The following is a 24,738-nucleotide window of genomic DNA, read 5'->3' as shown; positions in this document are numbered from 1 at the left end:
GAATTAAACTAGAAATCAGTAACAGAAAGATAGCTGGAAAATCTCAAAATCTTTGGAGATTAAACAACACACTTCTAAATAACATATGGGTCAAAAGTGAAGCCACAAGAGAAAATTTTAAAGTAAATGAAAATGAAATTACAACATCAAAAATTATGGGATGCAGTAAAAGCAGGGCTTAGAGGGAAATTTATAGCAATGAACGCGTATATTAGAAAAGAATGATCGAGTCAGTTGACGTGAGATTTAAGGCTAAACATTTTATGGAAAGGTGCTGAAAGTGATATGAGATGCAAGAAAGAAAGACACTTACCCTCATGGAACAAGAGAAGTAGGAGAGAAAACAGCCACCACTTGAGAGCCTGCAGGGAAAGCAGTGTCCCAAGGGGAAGCTAGGTTCCAGTGAGAGCACAAAGATGCAGGAAAGTTCAGAGAAGAAATTAAGGTTGTGGAGATTTTGCTGATGATTTTCAGAGAGCTCCGTGGAAGGGTTTCAGGGAAGGGGGTCAGAAAAAGGAGTGTCAGAAAGGGGTGGTAAGAGTTTGAGGGTTAAAGGATGCCCAACCAAAGCAAGGTTAAGGGACAGGATGAGCTGGGGCGAATTGTCCTGATGCTGCAAGAAGGGAGGTGTAGGGGTCTCCTGGGGACACAGAGTTCTGTTGCCACACTGCATTGAGCTGGCAGTAGAGTGGCTTTACTCTGCGTGATCAAGTCTCTTCTGACTGCTGCCGATGGAGACCTGCAGGGGGCACTGTTTTCCTGAGCAGGGGAAACCATCCATGTCTGAGTCCACCAGAAAGAGTATGGGGATGAGTGGTGGTTAGGGTCTTTGAGGTTCCAAGGAAGAGTGAGTGACGTGTGTGGCGTACCTTTGTCAAAGGAGGTTTATTGTAGGGATACTCAGGGAAGTAAGGAAGACAGGGAGCTAGGCCTCAGAGAGAAGGGTGTTGCTGGTTAGAAGACTGTGATACAGTTATTAATCAGACATACATTTAGCGGCTATGCTGACAGACTCAACAGTGTTTCAAATAAGCAAGTGTCTTTGACTCCTAGTTTAGTGCTTAATCCTTTTGTGAAACAGCTGCTCTCGTCTCAGTTTTTACTGTTACCATTGCTGCTCATTCTCATTTCATGTTTTGTATTCAAATTCTCTGAGAGGATATCCAGTCAACTGCCCCGTCTAATCTACCCCTCCCTCCCTCCCTCCCTCCCTCTGTCTTTCCATCCCTGCACCCATCAGTACATCCAGTCATTTATTTATTCATTCATTTAGCAAGTATTTATGACACCTGAAACTAATATAATACTATATGTCAATTATACCTCAAAAAAAAGCTTCTTTCAAGAAACAAAAACAAAAAAACAAATATTGATGGAGCACTTACTGTGTTTCAGGAACTGTTCTAGGAGACCAAAGTGATGAAAGCAGATAAAGATGAAGCTTACATTCTAGCGCATATAAACAAAAAATAAATGCATGAGAAGTGCTATGGAGACGAAGCAGAGTAAGGTGGAGAGGAATATTGAGAGAGAGAGAGGGAGAGATCGGGAAAGAGCTCTCTGATAAAGTGAGCAAAGGCCTTGAGGGAATTGAGGGAGGAAGCCATGCAGATATCAAGAGGAAGAGCATTGTGAGCAAAGGAAAGAGAAGGTGTTTCAGGAAGAACAGGGAGCCAGTGTAGCTGGAGTGAAAGGAAGGTGGAGGAAGGAGGTGAGGTCAGGTAGGTGTGTGGAGGGAGGGCGATGGATGCTGAGCATAAGCGGGAGAGTGACAGAGTCTGACTTGTTTTATTTAATTACAGTCGTAGAATTGTATTCAGGTTCATAAGTGATTAATTTTCTTTCTCAAAGTCTAAACAGAAATCCTATTCATATACAGTTTTTTGAAGTACAATTCACGTTCAGTAAAATTCATCCTTTTGAGGATCTGCAGGGACGCCACCCCTGCAGAGAACAAAATTCATGGATGCTCCAGTCCCTTAGTATATAACCTATGCAAATCCTCTCATATACTTTAAACCATCTCTAGATATCTTATAGTACCTAATACAATGAAATGCTATGTAAATAGCTGTAAATGTAGTGTAAATGCTATGTAAGTAGTTGCTGGGATGCTGCAAATTCAAGTTTTGTTTTCTGGAACTTTCTCAGTCCCCCCGCCCCTCCCCCCGCCGACCCCCACCGAATCCAAGGTTGGTTGAATTCACGGATGTGGAACCTGAGGAAAAGGACAGCCGACCACGTAGTTCTGTGAGTTTTGACAAACACATGGAGTCGTGTGACTGTCACCACGGTCAAGATACAGACGAGTTGCACCACTCACAGAGTTCACTTGGGCCCCTTTGTGGTCAGCACCTCCCCTCTCCACAGCCTCTGGCCACCACTGTCCTCTTTCCTGGCCTTTTAGTTTTCTGTCTTCAGAGTTATGGCTATAGAGCATCATACAAATGAAGCTATACATTGTGTAGCCTTTTGAGCCTGGATCCCTCCACCTGGCATAGCGTATTTGACATTCACCTGTGTTACCACGTGTGACGGTAGTTTGTTTGGTATTTTTTTTTGGCCACACCACACAGCATGCGGGATCTTAGTTTCCCGACCAGGGATCAAACCCGTGCCCCCTGCAGTGGAAGCGCAGAGTCCTAACCACTGGACGGACGGCCCAGGGAATTCCCTGGTCTTCTTTATTGCTGAGTAGTGGTTCAGTGTGTGCATGTTTCCAGTTTTAGATGAATAAGAAATAGAGTCACTATAAAAATTCACGTACAGGTTTTTGTGTGAACATAGGTTTGCATTTCACTTGGCTAGGTACCTCAGAGCAGGATTGCGGGGTCATATGGCAAGCGTATTTTACCCATAGAAGAAATTGCCAAACTGTTTTCCAACGTGGTTGCATCGTTTTGCATTCCCACTATCAACGCGTGTCACTTTTAAAATTTTAGTCATTTTAGTAGGCGTGTAGTGATATCTCCTTGTGGTTGTAATTAGAATTTCCCTAGTGACTAATAATGTTGGGCATCTTTTTTAATGTAATTATTCTCCTTCTGTATATCTTCTTTGATGAAATGTCTTTATAAATATTTCATGCCTTTTATAAATTGATTCTTTTATTACTGAATTTTCAGAATTTAAAAAAATATATATTTAGGATACAACTCCTTTATCAAATTTTTGTTTTGCAGATATTTTCTACCAGTCTATGACTCTCTTTTTTCCCATTTTTTTTTTAACAGTGTCTTTTGAATAGCAGACATTTTCGATTTTTACTTGAGTCCAATTATCAAATTTTTAGGTTTCACATTTTGGTCTATGATCCATTTTGAGTTGAATTCTATACACAGTGTGAGGCATGCATCAAGGTACATATAGATATATCCGTTGAAAAGACTGTTCTGTCTCCTGTGAATTGCCATGGAGGTTTGTGTCTGGATGTGTTTATGGGCCCTTTTCTGTTGCATTGACCTGTGTCTGCCATTTGCCAGCACCTCACAGTCTTGATTACTGTAGCTCCGAGCTTCTCCCCTGGGGTCAGTTCTGCCTCTGCCCCCTCCCCCCACCCCAGGGTACCTGGCAACGTAGGGAGACATTTTGATTATCATAATTGGTGGGTGGAGGTCAGGGATGTTACTAGACATCCTATAACGAATGCACAGGACAACCTCCCACAACAAAGCATTATCTAGTCCCAAATGTTAACCGTGTAGAGTTGAGGTGCTCTGTGTAGCTTTACAGTAAGTCTTGGAATGAGATAGTGTGACCCAAACAGAAGCAATTTTGGAGGAGTGGGGAGAATATTATGAACGTACGAGGTTGCTGTGAGGATAAAGCTAGACAGTGTATGTAAAAGTGCTGGGCACACAGCTTATGGTAATTAAATGCTAATTTCCTCATTATTTGTTACTGCTCCTGACCTTGACCAAGTTTTCTCCTCTTTGCAGTCCCTTCAGTGTGACTTCTGCTCTTGTCCAGGGCCTACATATTCGATTTTGAGACTCTCACCATGACAAGTACTCTGTTAATAGAGCCCTGCGTGTTTCTCCTTTGCACACACATGTCGCGCATGGCCTGGGGTAGGGCCTGGTATTTGCCGTCAAAGCAGTGTTTCTTTGCCCTTTGGCCACCTGCTCACTAAGGAGGTGTGCATGGTAAAGATGCTGAAGATCTCCTCCCAGCAAATTTCAAGTATATAATACAGTGTTATTTACTATAGTCACCAATGCAGCTTCCTTTGTGAAGGTGGTTCATTCTGGTGCTAAATGGTCTGATGTATTGGACAAGAAGGTGAAAGCCTCAGGCTTTCGTGTTCTGTGATGGCCCTTCTGGGTCAGGTTGCCAAAGATTAATGACCTTGCTGATGACTTTCTCTTGTCTTACGCTTATCCTGTGCTACATGGCCACCCTGTGTGGGCCCCTTGGCCAGGATGGACCTCAGAGCATTTGCTACACCTCCTCCAATCTGCAAATTTCCCCATGTGTGACATTCATTTAATTATTCTGTCGTTCATTTATATGTGCCAGTTATGGTGATATGTTCAAGGGTTATAGTAAGGAAGAAGATAGAAATGATTCCTGCCCTCACAGAGTTTACATTTTGACTGGACCAGAGGCATTAAGTAGCTTAATAAATACTCAGTAAAGGTTTGTAAAATAAATTAGTTCTCCCATATTGTTTATATAGTGTGAATTAATTTACATTTTGTCTATGCTGCTTTCATGCTAGAACGACAGCTGAGTGATTGCATCAGACACAGAATGGCCAGCATAGCTCAAAATATTTATTATCTGACACTTGACAGAAGAAGTTTGCTGATCCCTGTTTGGATGCCTCAGATTTGTTCAGAAGGTAAGGTCATTCAGGGATGCCCTTTGTGTTAAGGGTGAGGAGGGAAGCAGCACTGATGGAAACCACACGTGGTCACAGCCTCTCATGGATATGATGGTTCATGGGAACATCTTCTTGTCCAATACATTGATCCATTTAGCCCCAGGCTGGACCACCTTCACAATGGAAGCTGCATGGTGACTGCAGTTAATAATATAGAATTGTATACCTGAAATTTGCTGGAAGTAGATCTTAAGTGTTCTCACCACACACACACACACACACACACACACACACACACAAAAGTTAACAGTGTGAGGTGATGGATGTGTTCATTAACTTGAATCATTTCACAATGTGTATGTCTATCAAATCATCATGTTTTACACTTTAAATATATAGTTTTATTTGTTGGTTATTTCTCAATAAATCTGGAAAAAATCCACAAAAAAAACTCCAAAAAAGCTGGAAAAATTCCCATGTCACCTTATACTAAAACTGTTTCTAGGAGAGAGGAGGAAATATTCTTTCTTCTCATGGAAAAAAATACAAAAAATACTCTGAGTCAGAAATGTCTGTTTGTCCACCAAAATCTGTCCTCCCAATTTCATAGTGTGGAGTGGGAGCTGCCAGACAGCTGTCCAGTCAGGAACTGCATTTCCCAGAGTCCTTTGTGTCAAGTGTGCCCATGTGACTAGTTCTGACCAGTGGAATAGGAATGGGAGTGACCTGCCATTTGTAGGCTGGGACTTCAATGGAATGCTCACTGAAGCCCTCTTTCCCCTTTGGCTCTCTGGATGTAGAGGGCTCTGAGGTTCTAGGGCAGGACTTCTCAAAATTCTGTGTGTGTTGGTGTCACCCATATCTGGAGATCTTCCTAAAACACCGGGCTGGTACAGTAGATCCAGGGCAGGGTCTGAGATCTTGCATTTCTAACAAGCTTCCAGGGGATAGTAGTGCTGTTTGTGCTCAGACCCTCTCTCAGAAGCAAGCAAGGCTCTAGGGGATGGTGGAGCCATAGAATGAAAGGAACATGTCTCTGAATCACTAAATAAGGAAAATCTCTGTCTACAACCAGCAACTCCTGGTCTGTTACCTGAGTGAGAAATAAGCCTTTGGAGGTGGGAGTGGATTTATTTGTTACAGCAGCCAGTCTTCTGGGAGTGGTTCAGACGATTCACTGCTTCTGTTTGAAAGTGTCTTGGCAGAATAATTTAGGACAAAATCATTGCTGGCTGCTCCACCCCTTTAATGTGGGTGCCTGTTCCAGATAACTCCTTCGTTTTTTAAGATATCTATACCTAACTATATTTTAAGACCTACCAAGGCCTTACACCATTAGCTCCTTGATAATAACAATGGTTAAGAAAAAAAAAAGAAATCTGGGTTTTGTATTTGTTGACTTTGATTAAAAACAGAGTGAAAATGTTTGGGGATGGGTTGTGAATGATCTGCTTCATCTGGCAGGAAGGTTAGTGGAAAGCAGACCATGAGGGTCTTTGATCCTGAGAGGTCAATGTAGGGAGTTCAGGTAGAGTCCCTTAAGCAAGGGGCCAGCGGGTGAGTATCAGGGCCCTGGTACAGGCTGCAGAGCTGAGGTTGGCTGGAGGAGTCGAGCCCAAAGTGTGGTCACTCAAAGGCTGCTTGACACGAGTGACAGGAGCCTGGGGAGGGAGTCAGATGGGATGCAGGTGTCTTTGTGTGTGTGTGTGGTATTGGGAAGAGTTGCGGTTGGAGCAGAGAGGCAGAGGGAGTCTGGACCAGTCCAAGGCCAAAACCCGCAGGGGCCTTTTGCCTGCTTCCAGCAAACATTTACAGTGGGGAGGTCAAGTTCATCTGAGGGACCCTGACCCGCTGGACCCAGTGTGCTAGAACTCAGCTAAGGATGCTAGTGGAAAGTCTCTCCCTGGGTTCTGAGCAAGGAAGGCTGGAACAAGAAGGCTTGCCCTGTCTCTGTTGCTCTCTGGTCCTGACCTTACCTTCATGAAATAAGAGCCAGAGCTGGGTCTTCTCAAGGCCTGCTGGCTTTGGGACAGAGCTGGGCCTGAGCAAGAACAGGAGAAAGTCAAGGGGAAACAGTTACTGGGTTTATTTTGGGTAAAGCACCTGGTTGAGTTGCAGAAGCTAGCCTTCATTCCAGGTGGTGTTCAAATAAAAACATCAAGCCCTTCTTTCAGAATTTTGTAAAAATAGCAGCAAACTTGAGAAAAATTGCAAAGTGTCTACTCTGACTAGTCAGGGCCACTTACCATGTTGAAAGCCATTTTTATTCAAGGGAAACTGTATTGGATTTAGACATAAGGCCGGTTTTTAAAAAAATTATCCAACCTTCAGCAAGTATTTCACTGAGTGCCTGTTATATGTCAGGCACCTTGTGGGTTAATTGTAGAAACACAAGATGAATCTTCAATCCACATCTTGATGATGGAGAAAAGAGCAGAGAATCTATAAGAGTTGTGAGCCTGTTTACTGATTAGATACCTGCCCAGGAAAGCTCTTCGAAGAGTTGAAACACACCAGCAGGGCCTCCTGAGTCCTCCCGGAAAGGCTGGTGGCTGCCTGAGACAGGAGCTGGGAGAGGCTGAGCTCAGTGTCGGCAGCCTGTGGGGGCTGCAGCCTCTATCAGAGGATGGAGAAGAAGGGAGAGAGGCAGGGAGCAGGGAGCATAAAGGTGGTTTCCCCTCTAGCCCCGTGTTCTGTATGGGAACCCACATCACATCAGGTCATCCTGCCCAATGAATACCCACCAGTGGCCTCCTGCTGACTGTTGCGTGGAGGCCCAAGTGCTGGCCAAGGCCAGTTAGGCCCTGTGAGATCTTGACCCCGCAGCTCTCCAGTTTCCTGCAGGCAAGTTCTCCAAATCCTCTGCCCTCAGGTGACTGGCTGCTGTCGGGCCTCAGATTTGCCACCTTGGCCCATGTGCCCCTTCCTCTAGGGTGGCTGAACCATCCCGGTTTGCCCGGGACTGAGGGGTTTCTTGGGATGCCCACTCGCAGGTTTAAAGCCAGGACCGTCCTTGGCGAACGGGGGAAGGCGTGCGGTCTCTGTGGGGTGGGTAGTGCCTGTCTAGTTTAAGATTATAGTCTCAGCCCTCTGCACACTGACTGGCACATGGCTGACACCTGATAAATATCTGTTGAGTGAGAATTCCAGAGCACCACCGCAGATGTTTTATGTCCCTCAGTTAATAAGAACAACAATTTAAAAATGTATATGTGTCAAATATTTACCCTGTGCTCAAGTCAGAGTCCCTGACTAGTTCTTGGCACCATGACAGGTGCTCACGTCTCCTTATCTTTCGCCTGGAGGATGTCAGTACCTGCCAGAGTGTCTCCCACCTCCACTGTACCTGGACAGGACTGCCAGGGCTTCCTCCCAGAGCGCAGGGCTGAGTTCATCTTCTTTGCTCAGAAACCTCTAATGACTCTCTCAACTGCTCCCTAATGCTTGACCCTACCTGTGTCTATCTCTCTCTCTCTCTCTCTCTCTCTCTCTCTCTCTCTCCCCCCCCCCGTGTGTGTGTGTGTGTGTGTCACAGTGTCAGTCAAAATAAACAATTCACTGTTTCTCTAACCTACTTCCAAGTTTCTGAACTCTGACTTCCCTCATGCTGTTCTATCCCTTACACCTCCTCTACCTTTTGAAATTCTACCCATCCTTCAAAACCCAACTGAAATGCCCCTTATCCAGGGTGACTTCTAACTGCCTCCAACCATTTCTGCATCCTGCAGAGTCCAGCATCACCACGTCATGCTTGCTGCTTTCCGTCTTGATCGCCTAACGTGAGAATAGGGGCTGTGTTCTGTTCACCTGTAATGTTTTATATATAGTAGGTACTCAACACTATTTAAAAACTTTTATTAAGCTGAGTTAAGTAGGTTTGCCCGAGTGCTCCTTTTGCTTCACGTAGCCCCTAAGATAATCTTATAAAACTAGGTCTGATTTCATTTTTAAGTTGACATCCACATTCTTATCACAAATTTAAATATTGCAAAGGATGTATTTTCTCTTTTATATATGCTTTAAGTATATTTTATTTAAACCTTATAGTTGTAGATTTAACTCATTCAGCTTAATGGAAAATAACTGCCATATAATCTCACTGGCAAAGCCAGTCTTTGTGGTCAAGCCAGACAAATAGCCAAACCACACATTCAATCAGAAAAAGTCTGACTTTATTTTAAAATTCAGGTGAACGTGGGTGCTAATTCTTAGATAGATAGGAACCCTACCAGGGCTCTTGGATTGAAGGAAGGCATTGCCGACATCAATTCTTACTGATACTCTGTAGTTTGCTCTCCTGACTGTCCCTCAGGAGGGCTGCATTCTCCAGTTGTCACTTTGTTTAATGCCCGAGAGGTTTTACACTTCAGGTTGATGAACCAGAGTAAAATTTAGGTTAGGTGATAGGTCCGCCTTTCTTCCATAATGCAAAGGGTCCTTGTGTAGGGCAACTGGGAATGGGCAATTGGCAGTCCGCAGGTTTGAAATGCGTAAAAATGGAAGTTGAAGTTCTGGAAATAGATTCCATTTAAGCCATCCGTGCCTGTGTATCTCCTAGAAAGACTCTCTGCCCCAGGAACATGTGTTCCTCAGTGTGAAGGCAGTTGACCTAGGAAGAAATCATAGCGGAGGTTGCATTTCCTTTCACATGGATACACCTTGTTAGGGTTTTAGAAAATTTACCTTCCACTCAATGACGAAAGGTCACTCTTGCTTCACAAGATTCCCAGGTTCTTCCAGGTGAAATCACTCTCCAAGAGGCAGTTTCATCAAAAGAAAAGATCACAGAAAACTCTCAGAACCTTTTAAAACAGATACGGCTCTCATTTGTGGTTGCCAGTTACCCTCCCCAGGGCGGTGGGACAGACTTCAGCTTTTCTGGAGTGCCTGATCACTGGGCTGCCTGGGTGATATGCCGCCAAATGCCCAGGAAGAGGTCAGTGTAATTCTAGGTTGTTGCTCCATTTTTCATACCCAAATGTTTACAAACTACAGCTGCTATTACCACCAGTAATCATAATCATCTCTACACATTTAATTGGTGCCCTAAATAAACTAGACATGATGCAGAATCACGCACTGTCATTAGACATAGTGCTCTTACTAGTTTTAAGACTTGGAAAGCACTCTGGTGATTTTACAGGCATCGTGTCTGGCACTATGGTTAGCTGAAAAAGAAATCTCTATTAAATCCAAATTCTTCAGCGATTAGGTCACTCGATTTCGCTGTGAGTTTGGCCTAAAAAATAGTATCAGTAGGGCAGGGGCAGATTCATCTTTGGGGATCCCCAAGCTTGGGGGGAGACTCAATATGAAAGAAAATGTAAAATTTCAAGTAAGCTTTAGGGCTTATGCAAGCTTGTTTCTTCAGCTTCACAGCAAACGCACCTCTACTGCAGGAACATCAATCAGGTTTCTGGTCGGGTGCCTGACGCTTGGAGTACACATTCGAAGCTCTTCTAGGCACGTACAGACCTCAGGAGCCACACACTTCACAGTTTCTGGGGTGTGTATGATCCACTGCTTGGAAGGTGAATCAGATCCTCATGAAAGCGAGGGATTCTCTGCTGAAAGCCTGGCTGTTGTTCCAAGACAGAGGCTGCAAATTGGTGGGCTGTGGGCCAGATTCTGTCTGCAGATGGCTTGTTGTGGTAGTGTCTTTTCTTCCTGTTCAGTGTTTCTTAAAAATGTGAATTAAACCAGTCAGACTTTAAAAAAAAACATCAAATTTCATATAAAAAGCTGATTTTTTTTTCTTGTTTTTTTTTTTTCCTCACTTGGGAAACTGAAAGTTCCACAGTGGACTTGGACTTGACAAAATGACAGCTTCAGAGGAGGGATGTGCTTGTTGCTCCGCCCAGTCTCCACCTGGCTCTCTTCGCTTTTTATTTTCCGGCCTGACCTTGGAAACATGTGATTCATGGTGAGACCCATGTCCTTCCAGGCCAGGCTCCTCACTTGCCAGGCCCTAGTGCTGCTCTGCCCTTGCCCTAATCTCTTTGGTCTCTGACTTGTGGTCTTTTTGATGCCCTAATGACTTTTATTTTCTTTTAGAATAGTAATCAGATTTGCAAAATTAATATTTACACCTCATTTTGTTAACTACATTGTTTTATGTGTCTTTTGCTTTTTCAGCTTGCACTTGGCCCTTCTCAGATTAGTTCATAAAGAATGACATATATTTATTGTAAGTATCTCAACTTTTGTGCTTGATTTCACACTTTGTATCAGCTTCTTCCCTTTTCTAAGAGTGATACATAAATTAATTTTTTAAAAATTATATTGGAGTAAAAAATAGCTTGGGAATTTTAGGTCTCCTGTTGACGTCAGTGGGAAGTCTTGACAGCACTAGGGTTGAGAACTGTTTCTTTGGGTTGTAATCTCCTTGACGGCAGGATTGTCATCATCCTATTACTATTCATAGAACTCTCTCTTCTCCCTAGTGTAGGTATTGTAATATGTTGCAGACGGTTTTCTTGGCCATTCATTTTGGACTTTTACACTGCTTTTCACTAAATGTTGGCTTCTGCATAAACTTGGGATTTTGCATGACAAAATTTCAGAATTAAAAGGAAAAAATGTGATGGAATTTACTGGTAATTGATACCTTAAATCCTTTTTGAAAAAAAGGCTCAGTATCAATCAGTGTAGCAAGCAACAGAAACATACTGCCAATTCATAAATGACGTAGTCAGCTGACAGGCAAATACCAACTAGATTGTATACAAGAAAACTCTCAGTTTACTTGGGTGAGGCAATTTCACTGTATTTAAAGTCAAGTTTCAAAGAAGTCCTGTTTGGGGCATTAAACTTCTCCTTTGAAAAATCTGTGAGAACTGCAGTTTTTAAAACTCAAGTCAACTTCCAGTAATTATTTCCTTCAAATTAGCACTGCCGACAAAAGAGTTTTGTGCATGGTCAGGGTTGGCTAAGTTTAGAATAAATTTAGTGGAGTAAATGAATTTTAAAAGTAAGCTGGTACAAAACTTGAATTTGGTTTTTATCTCTGTTAGGAGAAAAGTTTTCTTAAAATGTTGAGCTGCCTTTGATAACAGATTTTAAGTTTCTTTACCTTTTAAGTGATCTGATCTGTATTTGCCTTTGAAATCTTTTAGTGCCACTTTGGTTAAGTGAATATTGTTCCACAGTGGCCTATGATCCTATATGACCAAGTGTTTTAAAGCTTTTTGATTTTTTTTTTTTTTTTTCTTACAAAACTTCCCAAATCAAATCCTAATGAAGTTCCTTTAACCTCTAGCTAACTTTGAAATGCTTCCAAGGGTCCCCGAAACACCCCAAAGAGAGATATCAAACTAATTAGGTTCATTTGGTAGATTAAATTACATGGGAAGTATTGTCAAATGAGTAATAAGTCTTCTTAGGTTATATTAATGGGAAAATGTTATTAATATAGGTGTTCTAGAAATTATATGGAATTCTTGAAAATCTGGTATCTCCTGGTAAAATTATCAGTCATAATTCTAGTTATTAAAGTGTTGTATGTCACAGCAGTAACCAAGTTTCTTTGTCAATTGCATTGTAATCATATTTTAAAGGTGCCTTAAATCTTTTGTCATTATAGACAGTTATGGTTTCACTCTGATGCCTTTACAAAAATGCTTCCTCTTCAAGAAGATTTCCAGAAAGGACTTTTTGACAAATACAGGTTTCTGACTTTCAGACCATAACACTGAACTGGGTAAGAAATTAATTCTAATGGGAAACCTGATGGCTTCATAAAACTGTTAACAGTAGGACTGAGTGAACTGGTGACTATGGCTATAATTTTTATGGTTTCTGTCTGAGAAATAATTGGTTTTAATCTGTGTTTTCCAGATATAAGGAAACCCTTCTCCTCAAGCTAATTATGACTTATAGCAATTTGGTTAATTATACCTTTGTAAGCAGAATTGAAACATTTATCTTGCCTCTCTATCTGATCCCTCCAGAGATCGGAAATGCATAGGTTCCCAGTAGCTTTATCAGATAAATTAGGAAGGACACCTCCTAACAGGTGCAGGAATCTCAAGGTATTTGGGGACCATGAAAAAGGAATTCACCTAAATCTGTAAGACAATGTCTGTGACAAGCCTTGGGCATGACTTTCCTAGCCCTGAGAGGCCTTTTAAAAGTTCAATCTGACATAAGCGAGAGAGTGGCATGGACATATATACACTACCAAACGTAAAATAGATAGCTAGTGGGAAGCAGCCGCATAGCATAGGGAGATCAGCTCGGTGCTTTGTGACCACCTAGAGGGGTGGGATAAGGAGGGTGGGAGGGAGGGAGACGCAAGAGGGGAGAGATATGGGAACATATGTATATGTATAACTGATTCACTTTGTTATAAAGCAGAAACTAACACACCATTGTAAAGCAATTATACCCCAATAAAGATGTAAAAAAAAAAAAAGTTCAATCTGAGACTCCTTTTAAAAGTTCTAGCAAAGCCATTTTTTTAAAAAAAGAAAAGCCTATATGATCAATTACATTTGTATAAATCATCAGGCCAAGTTTATTGAGACTAGACTTACTTTACAAATTGGTCTTAATTTGGCTATATTTGGTAGAAATAAGGGTAATTTTAGAAAAAGTTATGTTTCAGTGAATATTAAATTCTAGTTTTGTTGAGGTCTGCATTTACTGCCTAAGACTGACTTCTCAGATAGTTCCTTGCTGTTATTAATTCCTTGCTGTTATTAATGTTAATATTAAATTTAACTGAGTCATTAATAGGACACTCTTAAGTCTGTTTCTGAAGCTTATATCATCTATCTTTGGATGAAGATCAGATGTCCCAAGACCTGTAACCAGGTCATTGTGTGTACTGGAAAAAGACATCTTTTAAAGGATCTTCTCCAACCTAGATGGAAAGACCCTTATCAGGTACTCTGCACTAGCTCATGCACAGCAAAACTGAAGGGAATTGACTCTTGGATTAATATTTTCACATAGAAAGGGCCCCTGCACTGGACTGGTCTATAGAGAGGGCTGCTGATGTCAAAATCACCTTAAAACAACGCTCAAACAGAGGAGGAACTACACTCATACCAGGATGAGAAGAAGACAACATTGGAAGTAGACAGCTGGCCTAAGATGCTGCACCTGACCCGTAAGACCATTTATTGTGTTTTCTTGACTTCTTGGACCTTTGTATAAGAATCAAATGTTTTTCTATCATGGGCATGATCCTATGCTTGTTTTAAAATTCAACCCAGTCGTTGGGTTTGTGACCTGTGTCTCATACTTCTGGGTTACCTTGGTGGACTTCTCCTGTCCAAGGCTCTGATTGGTTGGCTCTTAGGAAATTTATTCTAAAAGAAAGAAATTATAGTTCTGTTCAGGACACTATTGATATTACTAGGTGGGATCCCCTCACCTGGGCAATTAATACTACCTGCTCTGACCCTGGCCATAAGTATGAATTTTCTTTTAAAGTCACTCAAGTTCAATCAGAGCAACAGGCAAAATTTCAGCCAAAGCATATAACCTCCCAAAATTATGGGATGGATTTATGTGGTTAACACTAGGCTATGGTCATTTAAGTTTAAAGGCTCCCTATGTTGGGTACAATTAAACCGTACTAAGGATAACCAGCCTAGTGACACGAGGAAATTGGGCTGGGCGCCTTATGGACAATGCCAATATATGATTTCCCTTAGAGGCAAGGATTGGTACAGAACAAACTAAGTCAGACAACCTGGGGATATGACTAATGGAAGCTCTCGACTTAAATTCTTACTTATGACCTTACTAATACTGCTAGCTATGTTATTTGCATATTGCCTGTTTTACAAAATTGTTGTTGCCTGCGTTATCACATGTGTGACTGAACCTCTGATGAAATGATGACTAGGCGACTTGAAGCAGTTGACCACATATATAGTTCTATATGAGAACAGTGATTTTAATAGTGTAACTCTAGATTGGAAAGAAGCAGCAAGAGGGAATTTTTATTTCCTGGACTGTAACAGACTAGTAAGACAGGTGGTCCAGCGACTTTTGACTACTGTTAATAAGGCCTAGTCCAGTAATAGCACACTGAGTGGCCTATCAGTGAAATCCTCGCCTGACTGAGGAATGAGCATTCCTAGCACCATGGGACGAAATGGTCATGAAATGCCTCCCAAACCATGGCTGAATTTATGACCATGAGGGGCCCTGCCAACTAAAAACTGGCACTTGCCGTCTGCCTCTACAAGGATTAGGTCACTAGCCACTGTAGTCACTGACCTTCAGCACCCCCTGAATGGAGGCCAGGGTGGAGATCAGGAATGAGCACTCTGTGCTCTGGCAGAACAGGTCTTTGGATAGTGAGATATTTTCAGGAAAATATTGTATGAGTCCAAATCTTGCATCTCCTCATATCTAGAAAAGCAGTAAAATCATTAATGGGGACGTGTGCTCCTCGTGACTAGCAGCAAGCCTCTGTGAAAATGTGTGCCTGACTGCACATACCCCCGCGATGCTAAAATCTTATCTAATACCTCTCCCCCCACCTCTTTGGAGCAGTTTCTCAGAGCTATCTGAAATGCTGTCTCCTGGGCGATAGTCCTCATTTTGCCCCAAATAAAACTTAACTCACAACTCTCACACTGTGCTTTTTTTTTTTTTTTTTTTCAGTCGACAACACACAGCCTATATAGTTGGAAAAAGAAAATATTTTTGGATATATATTTTATTTGACAGTGTTTTAGAATATCATACAGTAAACAAGATTTCTGTAAAAGTTAATTTATCCATAGTGGTGCGTTTCATAAAAATAGTTGCTCACTTACAGTCTTTCTGTGACTATTAATACATGTAATTATATTTATAGAGATACAGCTGTACAGGGTAAATTCACAGCTAACACTACACAGAAATATTATTTGGAATGGGGTTTAGATGATGTGCTGTCTTCACAGGTTATGGATTACAGCTGCATAAAGCAATTACTGCACAAGTAGTAGCTGTGAACTGTGCAAATTAGAATTTATGCAAGCGTAATCTCAATTTTTTTATCCTTTTGTAACACATGGAAAATAAAGGTCAGAGGATACAGTACCGGGACGTGCAGCTACACTACAGAAGCATTGTCCAAAACCAGATTCAATAAATTAATGGCAAACTATACTGGATCTGTAGTCCAGGGGAGAAAGAGAGTAATTGAGATTAAACCAAAAGTACTGTAAACTGCTACATGTGTTTGTGCTTTAGTTTATGATGACTAGGTTTCATTTTTGGAAATTGCTTTTACAGGCTGCAAGGCTCTTCACTTGAGGCTTTCAACCATATTCTCCTCTTGTCAAACAACTAAACTACACCTATGCTTGATGGAAATTGAACAGCTGGTGCTCAGGATACTACAATTACAAAGAGAGGGAAAGAGTCAACCCAAGGAAGCTGTTACACGTGACTGCCTGTGATGGGACCTGATCTCCCTGTTTTACTTATTTGACTTCAGGTGCAGGGAGGTAAGGCTTATTTGCATTTGAACGCCTGTAAAGGGCAGAATATGGGGAGGATGACACCTCATTCATTCAGGTCATATTAAAGAGGAACTGCCCTCTGAAACATTTGCCTTTTAATATGTGCAGCTACAAATAAGAATGCATGGATAATTTAACTGAAGGTAAAATTTTACAAAGAAAGATCGAAACAGCAGAGAAGAAAGGCAATCCTTAAGAGTTTTACTGGGGGATCTACCATGGATGAGGAAGATAAACAGAAAGATCTAGACAAAAAAGCAAACCAAATGGAAATAAAAGGAGAAATAATAAGACATGCTAAAAAGATCCATGTTCTTTAATGAAAAGAAATGGGTCATACTAATGATTTTTTAATATCAGAGAGAGATTCATTGTAATCTGAGAAATACAGGAGAAATACTTTGCCTCTGCTCTATCAAAGTGAAAATGAAGTAATGGAAGACAGCAAAATGAGTGAAATGTAACGTTGCTGTCAAAGAAGCTGCTAACTCTGAGACAACAGGAAGGCCTTCTCATAAAGGAACTGCAGCGTTGCCAATCTCAATTTAACAAATTGTGGTCCTTTAGTTATAAAATTCCTATTTTAGATGAAAACCAATTAAGATCTATGAGCTAAACTGCAAAATTTTGACTTACGGCAGACTGTTCCCTAGGATACAATTTTTAAAACTTTTTTTTTCCTACCACTGAAAATGCACAGAAACGTGATTACAGAAATGGCAGTAAAAATGGCATCACACCAATGAATTCACTAGATTTCTAATTCACCCTGCAGTATGCAGGGGACATTGCTGCTAAAACTGGTGATGGTGCCATAAGTGAGCCATGAAAAACGTGTCATGGGTGAACAGTTCTGAATGTTTCAAAGAAACCTTTTAACCCCTGTCTAGATATGTCCAGAACAATTTATTTACAACTCTTCAGATTAAAAGATATAATCTTGTTTCAGTTTCAGCTTGCTCCGTGCAGTTTGATTTTTAAGGCGATATTCCAGTTTGTGATTGCTCTTAACTTACTTGTCCAGTTTCTTGATATGTTTCTTGATATAAAGTTTGGATGACATCCAAATCCTTCATGCAGTGGGGGAATTTTGTTCTTTCTTGTTTTACTAAAGCTACACTGCACTCTCTGTGATGTTCTTCATGTTATTTTGGTTCTTCCGTAGCTGCCAAAGCCCCCGCAGTGGAACTGGGAGCTTTAGGATCAGTTTGGGTCTGCCGTGGATGCCATATGGACCATGCCTGTTGGACACGTGGGACTTCGGGTCGGTGCTCCCAAGCCTTGGTGCCTCGTGGATTTATGCACGTGACAGTGAAAATAAAACACCATGAGACGGAACCTAAGAAGAATGGCCTGCAGGTATTGAGGCGGGGCAGTGGGCTCATCTGTCTGCGGCCGAGGCGCCGGGTTTGAGGATGCCCGGCAGCTTGTCGGAGCCTGGCACCTTCCAGGGCCCTGGCGCAACAGCAGCCTTGCGCACAGGGGTTCCCCCCGGGGGCCGCGTGCCCTGCCTGGGCCCCGCACGTGTGCCTGCCCTGCCCTCGGCCTCCCGCACACCCCCGCCGCGGCCTGGGCCCACGCACGCAGGTGCCACTCCAGGGCCTTCGCGCCGGCCGAGCTCGGGGCCCACTGCCGCATGCAGCCCCTCCTTGCTGCTGGCCCGCGCTGCGTCCACTGCTGTGGGCCCGGGTGCCCTGGCCTCTGAGGAGGGCCTGCTGGCCTCAGGCTGCCCCTGGCCACCAGGCACCTCCGCGAGCCTCGGCTGCACGGCCCGCTGCGGGCTTGCCGAAAGCTCACTCTGCTCCCCGAGGCGCTGCTTCTTCTGGCTGCCGGCTGAAAGCTCCTTTGGTTTCCTAACGTCGTGTTCCCTTTTGATATCCCAAGTTGGGTCTGGGCTTATCTGGTTGTTAGGGTCGGATGGTGGGGCTGGATGTGATGGAGAGAATGGAGAGAGGACGTCCTCGAGGGAGGCGCCTACTTCCGGCAGACCTGGGGAGGCAGCAGCGGGAGAACTCCAGGAGCTGGAATCGTCTGTGGGGCAGGAAGCACAGGCGTTAGAGCCGTGCAGCACATGCTTTTCACACTCCTGCAACCTCCCTCCACATTGGGAATGAGAGAAGGCGGCCAGGGGCCACTCCTCTCAAGGTCCCAGGCCACGGCCACCCCCGCCCTCACTGCCAGGAGGGCAGCTGACCTTATCCCTGGGGATTCTGTGTTCCCCATCCTCTTTACACCACCCCTTCCCTCTTTGAGTGTTCAGGAATGTGGTTACAAAGCTCAGGCCTAACCCATCCCTTTGCCTTGGCCCCTTCTAACTTCCTGCAGTGTCATCGGGTCTGCCAGCCCTGTGTGGATATCTGACTTGGGAGCACCTGAACCAGATGTTCTCAAACTCAAGGATACATGTGAATCACCTGGGGCAGTTTTGAAAAGTACAGATTCCTCAGCCAAGGAACTTCTCTGCATTTTTAACAGGCACCCAGGTAATTCGGAAAATGGTTGGGGGAGTAACTTTCTCAACCATTAGGTGTCACTCAAGACATAATTCTTAGCTACCACCAGATACAGAATTTGGATACATTCATCTATAAAAAGGTTCATTATTCCATTCAGGGACAGAGGTGGTCAGCCAGAACAGGCTTGTGTGGAAGGATTGGATCCCTTTTGTGAGGTTTTGCCTGCAGGTGTTAGAAAGTTTTGCAGAAACTTTGACTTCCTGGATGGACACCCTTTAGGAGCTCTTTCCCATATTTATCTCTCTCCAACTTTCCTTTGAGGTTATATTGTCAAACTTGTGTTCCAAGATTCAAACAGGTAATATGAAGCTGCCTATTAGATGTTCAAACTTTATGGTTAAAACACAAATTATTTTATTCTGCAAGAACCTGATGTTGGTTGGAGACAAGATGGCAGAGTAAAAGGACCTTGAGCTCACCTCCTCTCACAAGCACGCCAAAATCACAACTAGCTGCTAAACAACCATTGATAAAAAAAGACTGGAATCTACCAGAAAAACGATATTCTGCATCCAAAGACATAAGAAGAAACCAAGAGATGGTAGGAGGGGTGCACTCGTGATATAATCAAATCCCATATGACCCAGGTGGGTGACCCACAAACTGGAGAATGATTATATCACAAAAGTTCTCCCACCAGAGAGACAGCTCTGAGCCCCATGCCAGGCTCCCCAGCCTAGAGGCCTGGCATGGGGAGGTGGAGACCCCAGAGTATTTGTCTTTGAAGGCCAGCAGGGCTTGAGTGCAGGAGCCCCACAGTCCTGGGGGAAACGGAGACTCCACTCTTGGAGTGCGCGCACAAGGTCTTGTATGCAACAGGACCCAGGGCAAAAGGAGTAACTCCATAGGAGCTTGGGCCAGACCTACCTGCTGGTCTTGGAGAGCCTCCTGCAAAGGTGGGGGGCAGCTGTGGCTCTTTCTGGGGTCATAAAAGCTGGTGATGGATACAGCAGGGACCTATGTGAACTCTGGCTGGAGGCAGAGATTTTGGGCCCTTGGCACCAAGACCTGGTCCCCCAAACAGCCTGTAGGCTCCAGCACTGGGATGCCTCAGGGCAAACAACCAACAGGGTGGGAACACAGCCCCACCCAGCAGACAGATAACAGCCACCCAAGTCCAGGAAGCGCAGAGTCCCATACAGGACTAACCCAAGGAGGAACATGCTGAGACACAAAGCAAAGAGAAAATATTAAAAGCAACAAGGGAAATTACATACAAGGGAACCCCCCCCATAAGATTATCAGTGTTTCTTCAGCAGAAACTCTGCAGGCCAGAAGGGAGTGGCAGGGCATATTTAAAGTGATGAAAGGGAAAAATCTACAACCAAGATTTCTCTACCCAGCAAGGATCTCATTCAGAGTTGATGGAGAAATTAAAAGCTTCACAGACAAGAAGACACTAAAAGAATTCAGCACCACCAAACCAGCTTTACAACAGATGCTAAAGAAACTTCTCTAAGTGGAAAAGACAAGGCCACAACTAGAAAAAAAAAAAAAGTATGAAATGGGAAAGCTCACTGATAAAGGCAGGAAATCATCCACACACAAATACGATATCAAAATCAGTAATTGTGAGACGAGGAGAGCACGAATGCAGCATACTTGAAATGCACTTGAAATTAAGAGATCAGCAACTTAAACAATCATGTATACATACAGACTGCTATATCAAAACCTTACGGTAACCACAAACGAGTCTATAATAGATATACACACACACAAAAGGAATCCAAAGACAACACTAAAGATAGTCATCAAATCACGAGAGCAAAAAAGGAAGAAAAAAGACCTACAAAAACAAATCCAAACATTAATAAAATGGCAATTAGAACATACATATTGATAATTACCTTAAATGTAAATGGATTAAATGCTCCCACCAAAAGACATAGACTGGCCGAATGGATACAAAAACAAGACATGTATATATGCTGTCTACAAGAGACCCACTTCAGACCTAGGGACACATATAGACTGAAAGTGAGGGGATGGAAAAAGATATTCCATGAAAATGGAAATCAAAAGAAAGCTGGAATAGCAATACTCATATCAGACAAACTAAAGACTTAAAAGAGACAAGGAAACTACATAGTGATCAAGGGATCAATCCAAGAAGATATAACAATTGTAAATATATATGCGCCCAACAGAGGATCACCTCAATATATATGGCAAATGTTGAGAGACATAGGAGAAATTGACAGTAACACAGTAATAGTGGGGGATTTTAACACTCCACTTAAATCAATAGATCATCCAGACAGAAAATCAATAAGGAAACACAGGCCTTAAATAACACATTAGACCAGATGAACTAAATTGATACTTAAAGAACATTCCATGCTAAAGGAGCAGAACATAACATTCTTCTCAAGTGCCCATGCAACATTCTCCAGAGTAGATCACGTGCTGGGCCACAAAGGAAGTCTTGATAAGTTTAAGAAAACTGAAATCAAATGAAGCATCTTTTCCAACCACAACACTATGAGTTTAGAAATTAACTTGAAGGAAAAAAAATGCACAAACACATGGAGGATAAACAATCTGCTACTAAATAACCAATGGATCACCGAAGAAATCAAAGAGGCAATCAAAAAATACCTAGACAAATGAAAATGATCCAAAACCTATGGGACACAGCAAAAGCAGTTCTAGGAGGGAAGTTTGCAGCAATACAGTCTTACCTCAAGAAACAAGAAAAATCTCAAACAATCTAACCTTACACCTTAAGGAACTAGAAAAAGAAGAACAAACAAAACCCAAAGTTAGCAGAAGGAAAAAAATCATAAACATCAGATCAGAAATAAATGAAAAAGAAATGAAGGAAACAATAACAAAGATCAATAAAACTCAAAGCTGGTTCTTTGAAAAGATAAAATTGATAAACCTTTAGCCAGACTCATCAAGGAAAAGGTTAGGACCCAAATAAAATTAGAAATGAAAATGGAGAAGTTACAACAGACACCACAGAAATACAAAGGCATCCTAAGAGACTACTACAAGCAACTATATGCCAATAAAATGGACAACCTGGAAGAAATGGACAAATTCTTAGAAAGGTACACTCCCCCAAGACTGAACCAGGAAGAAATAGAAAATATGAACAGACCAATTACAAGTACTGAAATTGAATCTGTGATTAAAGAACTCCCAACAAACAAAAGTCCAGGACCAGATGGCTACACAGGCGAATTCTACCAAACATTTGGAGAAGAGGTAACTTACACCTATCCTTCTGAAACTATTTCAAAGAACTGCAGAGGAAGGAACACTTCCAAACCCATTCTATGAGGCAACCATCACCCTAATACCAAAATCAGACAAAGATTCCACCAGAAAAAGAAAATCATAGGCCAATATCACTGATGAGCATAGACGTAAAAATCCTCAACAAAATCCACAAACTGAATTCAACAACACATTAAAAGGATCATACACCATGATCAAGTGGGATTTATCCCAAGGATACAAGGATTTTTCAATACCCACGAATCAATCAGTGTGATACACCACATTAACAAATTGAAGAAAAAAACCAGATGATCATCTCAACCGATGCAGAAAAAACTTGTGGTAAAATGCAACATCCATTTATGATTTAAATACTCTCCGGGCTTCCCTGGTGGCGCAGTGGTTGAGAGTCCGCCTGCCGATGCAGGGGACGCGGGTTCGTGCCCCGGTCCGGGAGGATCCCACATGCTGCGTAGCGGCTGGGCCCATGAGCCGTGGCCACTGAGCCTGTGCTCCACAATGGGAGAGGCCACAACAGTGAGAGGCCTGCGTACCACAAAAAAACAAAACAAAACAAACAAAAAAAACTCTCCAGAAACTGGGCATAGAGGGAACCTACCTCAACGTAATAAAGGCCATTTATGACAGACACACAGCAAACATCATTCTCAATGGTGAAAAACTGAAAGCATTTCCTGTAAGATCAGGAACAAGACAAGGATGTCCACTCTCACCACTTTTACTCAACATAGTTTTACAAGTCCTAGCCACAGCTATCAGAGAAGAAAAAGAAATAAAGGGGATCCAAACTGGAAAAAAAGGAGTAAAACTGTCAGTTTGCAGATGACATGATACTATAATACCTAGAAAATCCTAAAGATGCTACCAGAAAACTACTAGAGCTCATCAATGTATTTGGTAAAGTTGCAAGATACAAAATTAATACACAGAAATCTGTTGCATTTCTATGCATTAACAATGAAAGATAAGAAAGAGAAACTAAGGAAACAATCCCACTTACCATTTCATCAAAAAGAATAAAATACCTAGGAATAAACCTAAGGAGGCAAAAGACCTGTACTCTGAAATCTATAAGACACTGATGAAAGAAATTGAAGATGACCCAAACAGATGGAAAGATACACCGTGTTCTTGGATTGGAAGAATCAACACTGTCCAAATGACTATACTGCCCAAGGCAATCTACAGATTCAGTGCAATCCCTATCAAATTAGCAATGGTATTTTTCACAGAACTAGAACAAAAAAATTTTAAAGTTGTATGGAAACACAAAAGAGCCCAAACATTCAAAGCAATCTTGAGGAAAAAAAAAAAAAAAAGAGCTGGAGGAATCAGGCTCTCTGACTTCAGACTAAACTACAAAGCTACAGTAGTCAAAACAGTATGATACTGGCACAAAAACAGACATATAGGTCAATGGAACAGGATAGAAAGCCCAGAAATAAACCCATGCACCTATCATCAATTAATCTATGACAAAGGAGGCAAGAATATACAATGGAGAAAAGACAGTCTCTTCAATAAGTGGTGCTGGGAAAACTGGTCAGCTACATGTATTGGGTTGGCCAAAATGTATGTTCGGGTTCTTCCATAATCTTATGGAATTATTACCTAATTAATTACCTAATTAGCCTCACAGAAAAACCCAAACGAACTTCTTAGCCATCCCAATAAAAGAATGAAATTAGAACATTCTCTAACACCATACACAAAAATAAATTCAAAATGGATTAAAGACCTAAATGTAAGAGTGGATACTATAAAACTTCTAGATGAAGACATAGGCAGGACACTCTTCAACATAAGTCGTGACACTATCTTTTTGGATCTGTCTCCTAGAGTAATGGAAATAAAAATAAACAAATGGGACCTAATGAAACGTAAAAGCTTTTGCGTAGCAAAGGAAACTATAAACAAAACAAAAAGACTACCTATGGAATGGGAGAAAACATTTGAAAATGATGCAACCAACAAAGGATTAATTTCCAAAATATACAAACAGCTCATAAGTTCAATATTAAAAAACCAAACAACCCAATCAAAAAATGGGCAAAATATCTAAATAGACATTTCTCCAAAGAAGACATACAGATGGCCAATAGGCACATGAAAAGATGCTCAACATCACTATTAGTGAAACGCAGATCAAAACTACAATGCAGGGATCACCTCAGGCTGGTCAGAATGGCCATCATCTAAAAGTCTACAAGCAATAAATGCTGGAGAGGGTGTGGAGAAAAGAGAATCCTCCTACACTGTTGGTGGGAATGTAAACTGATACAGCCACTATGGAGAAAAGTATGGAGGTTCCATTGAAAACACTAAAAATAGAGTTACCATATCATCCAGCAGTCCCACTCCTAGGCGAATATCCAGAGAAAACCATAATTCCAAAAGATACATGCACCCCAATGGTCATTGCAGCACTATTTACAATAGCCAAGGCATGGAAACAACGTAAGCGTCCATCATCAGATGAAAGGATGAAGAAGATGTGGTGTATATGGAATATTACTCAGCCATTAAACAAAGAAATGTTATCTGCAGCAAATGGATGGACCTAGAGATTATTATACTAAGTCAGACAGAAAAAGATAAATATGTCGATTATATGTGGAATCTAAAAAAAAACAATAAAAAAAATACAAATGAGCTCATTTTCTAAACAAAGAGA

General features: G+C 42.0%; 2 protein-coding genes across 7 annotated transcripts in view; one reads left to right on the top strand and one right to left on the bottom strand.

Annotated features, from left to right (window-relative positions):
* PHTF2 (putative homeodomain transcription factor 2) overlaps window positions 1-21,331 on the top strand; it is a 167,244-nt gene extending 145,913 nt beyond the window's left edge. For all 6 annotated transcript variants that reach the window (XM_032642300.1, XM_032642295.1, XM_032642301.1 and 3 more), the window contains 7 exons: window positions 10,618-10,748; window positions 10,961-11,012; window positions 12,408-12,524; window positions 13,781-13,937; window positions 16,067-16,281; window positions 17,462-17,655; window positions 18,622-21,331. The gene's annotated coding sequence lies outside the window, so the exon portion shown is untranslated. The remainder of the gene's footprint in view (window positions 1-10,617; window positions 10,749-10,960; window positions 11,013-12,407; window positions 12,525-13,780; window positions 13,938-16,066; window positions 16,282-17,461; window positions 17,656-18,621) is intronic.
* MAGI2 (membrane associated guanylate kinase, WW and PDZ domain containing 2) overlaps window positions 17,673-24,738 on the bottom strand; it is a 1,347,058-nt gene continuing 1,339,992 nt past the window's right edge. The window contains exon 22 of the mRNA XM_032642294.1: window positions 17,673-18,327. Coding sequence (XP_032498185.1) covers window positions 17,678-18,327 — 650 coding nt within the window. The 3' untranslated portion in view covers window positions 17,673-17,677. The remainder of the gene's footprint in view (window positions 18,328-24,738) is intronic.

This window comes from Phocoena sinus, chromosome 9, assembly GCF_008692025.1.
Source record: "Phocoena sinus isolate mPhoSin1 chromosome 9, mPhoSin1.pri, whole genome shotgun sequence".
Lineage (NCBI taxonomy): Eukaryota > Metazoa > Chordata > Mammalia > Artiodactyla > Phocoenidae > Phocoena > Phocoena sinus.
The sequence above is the reverse complement of the archived record's forward strand: the minus strand, read 5'-3'. Positions and strand labels throughout refer to the sequence as shown.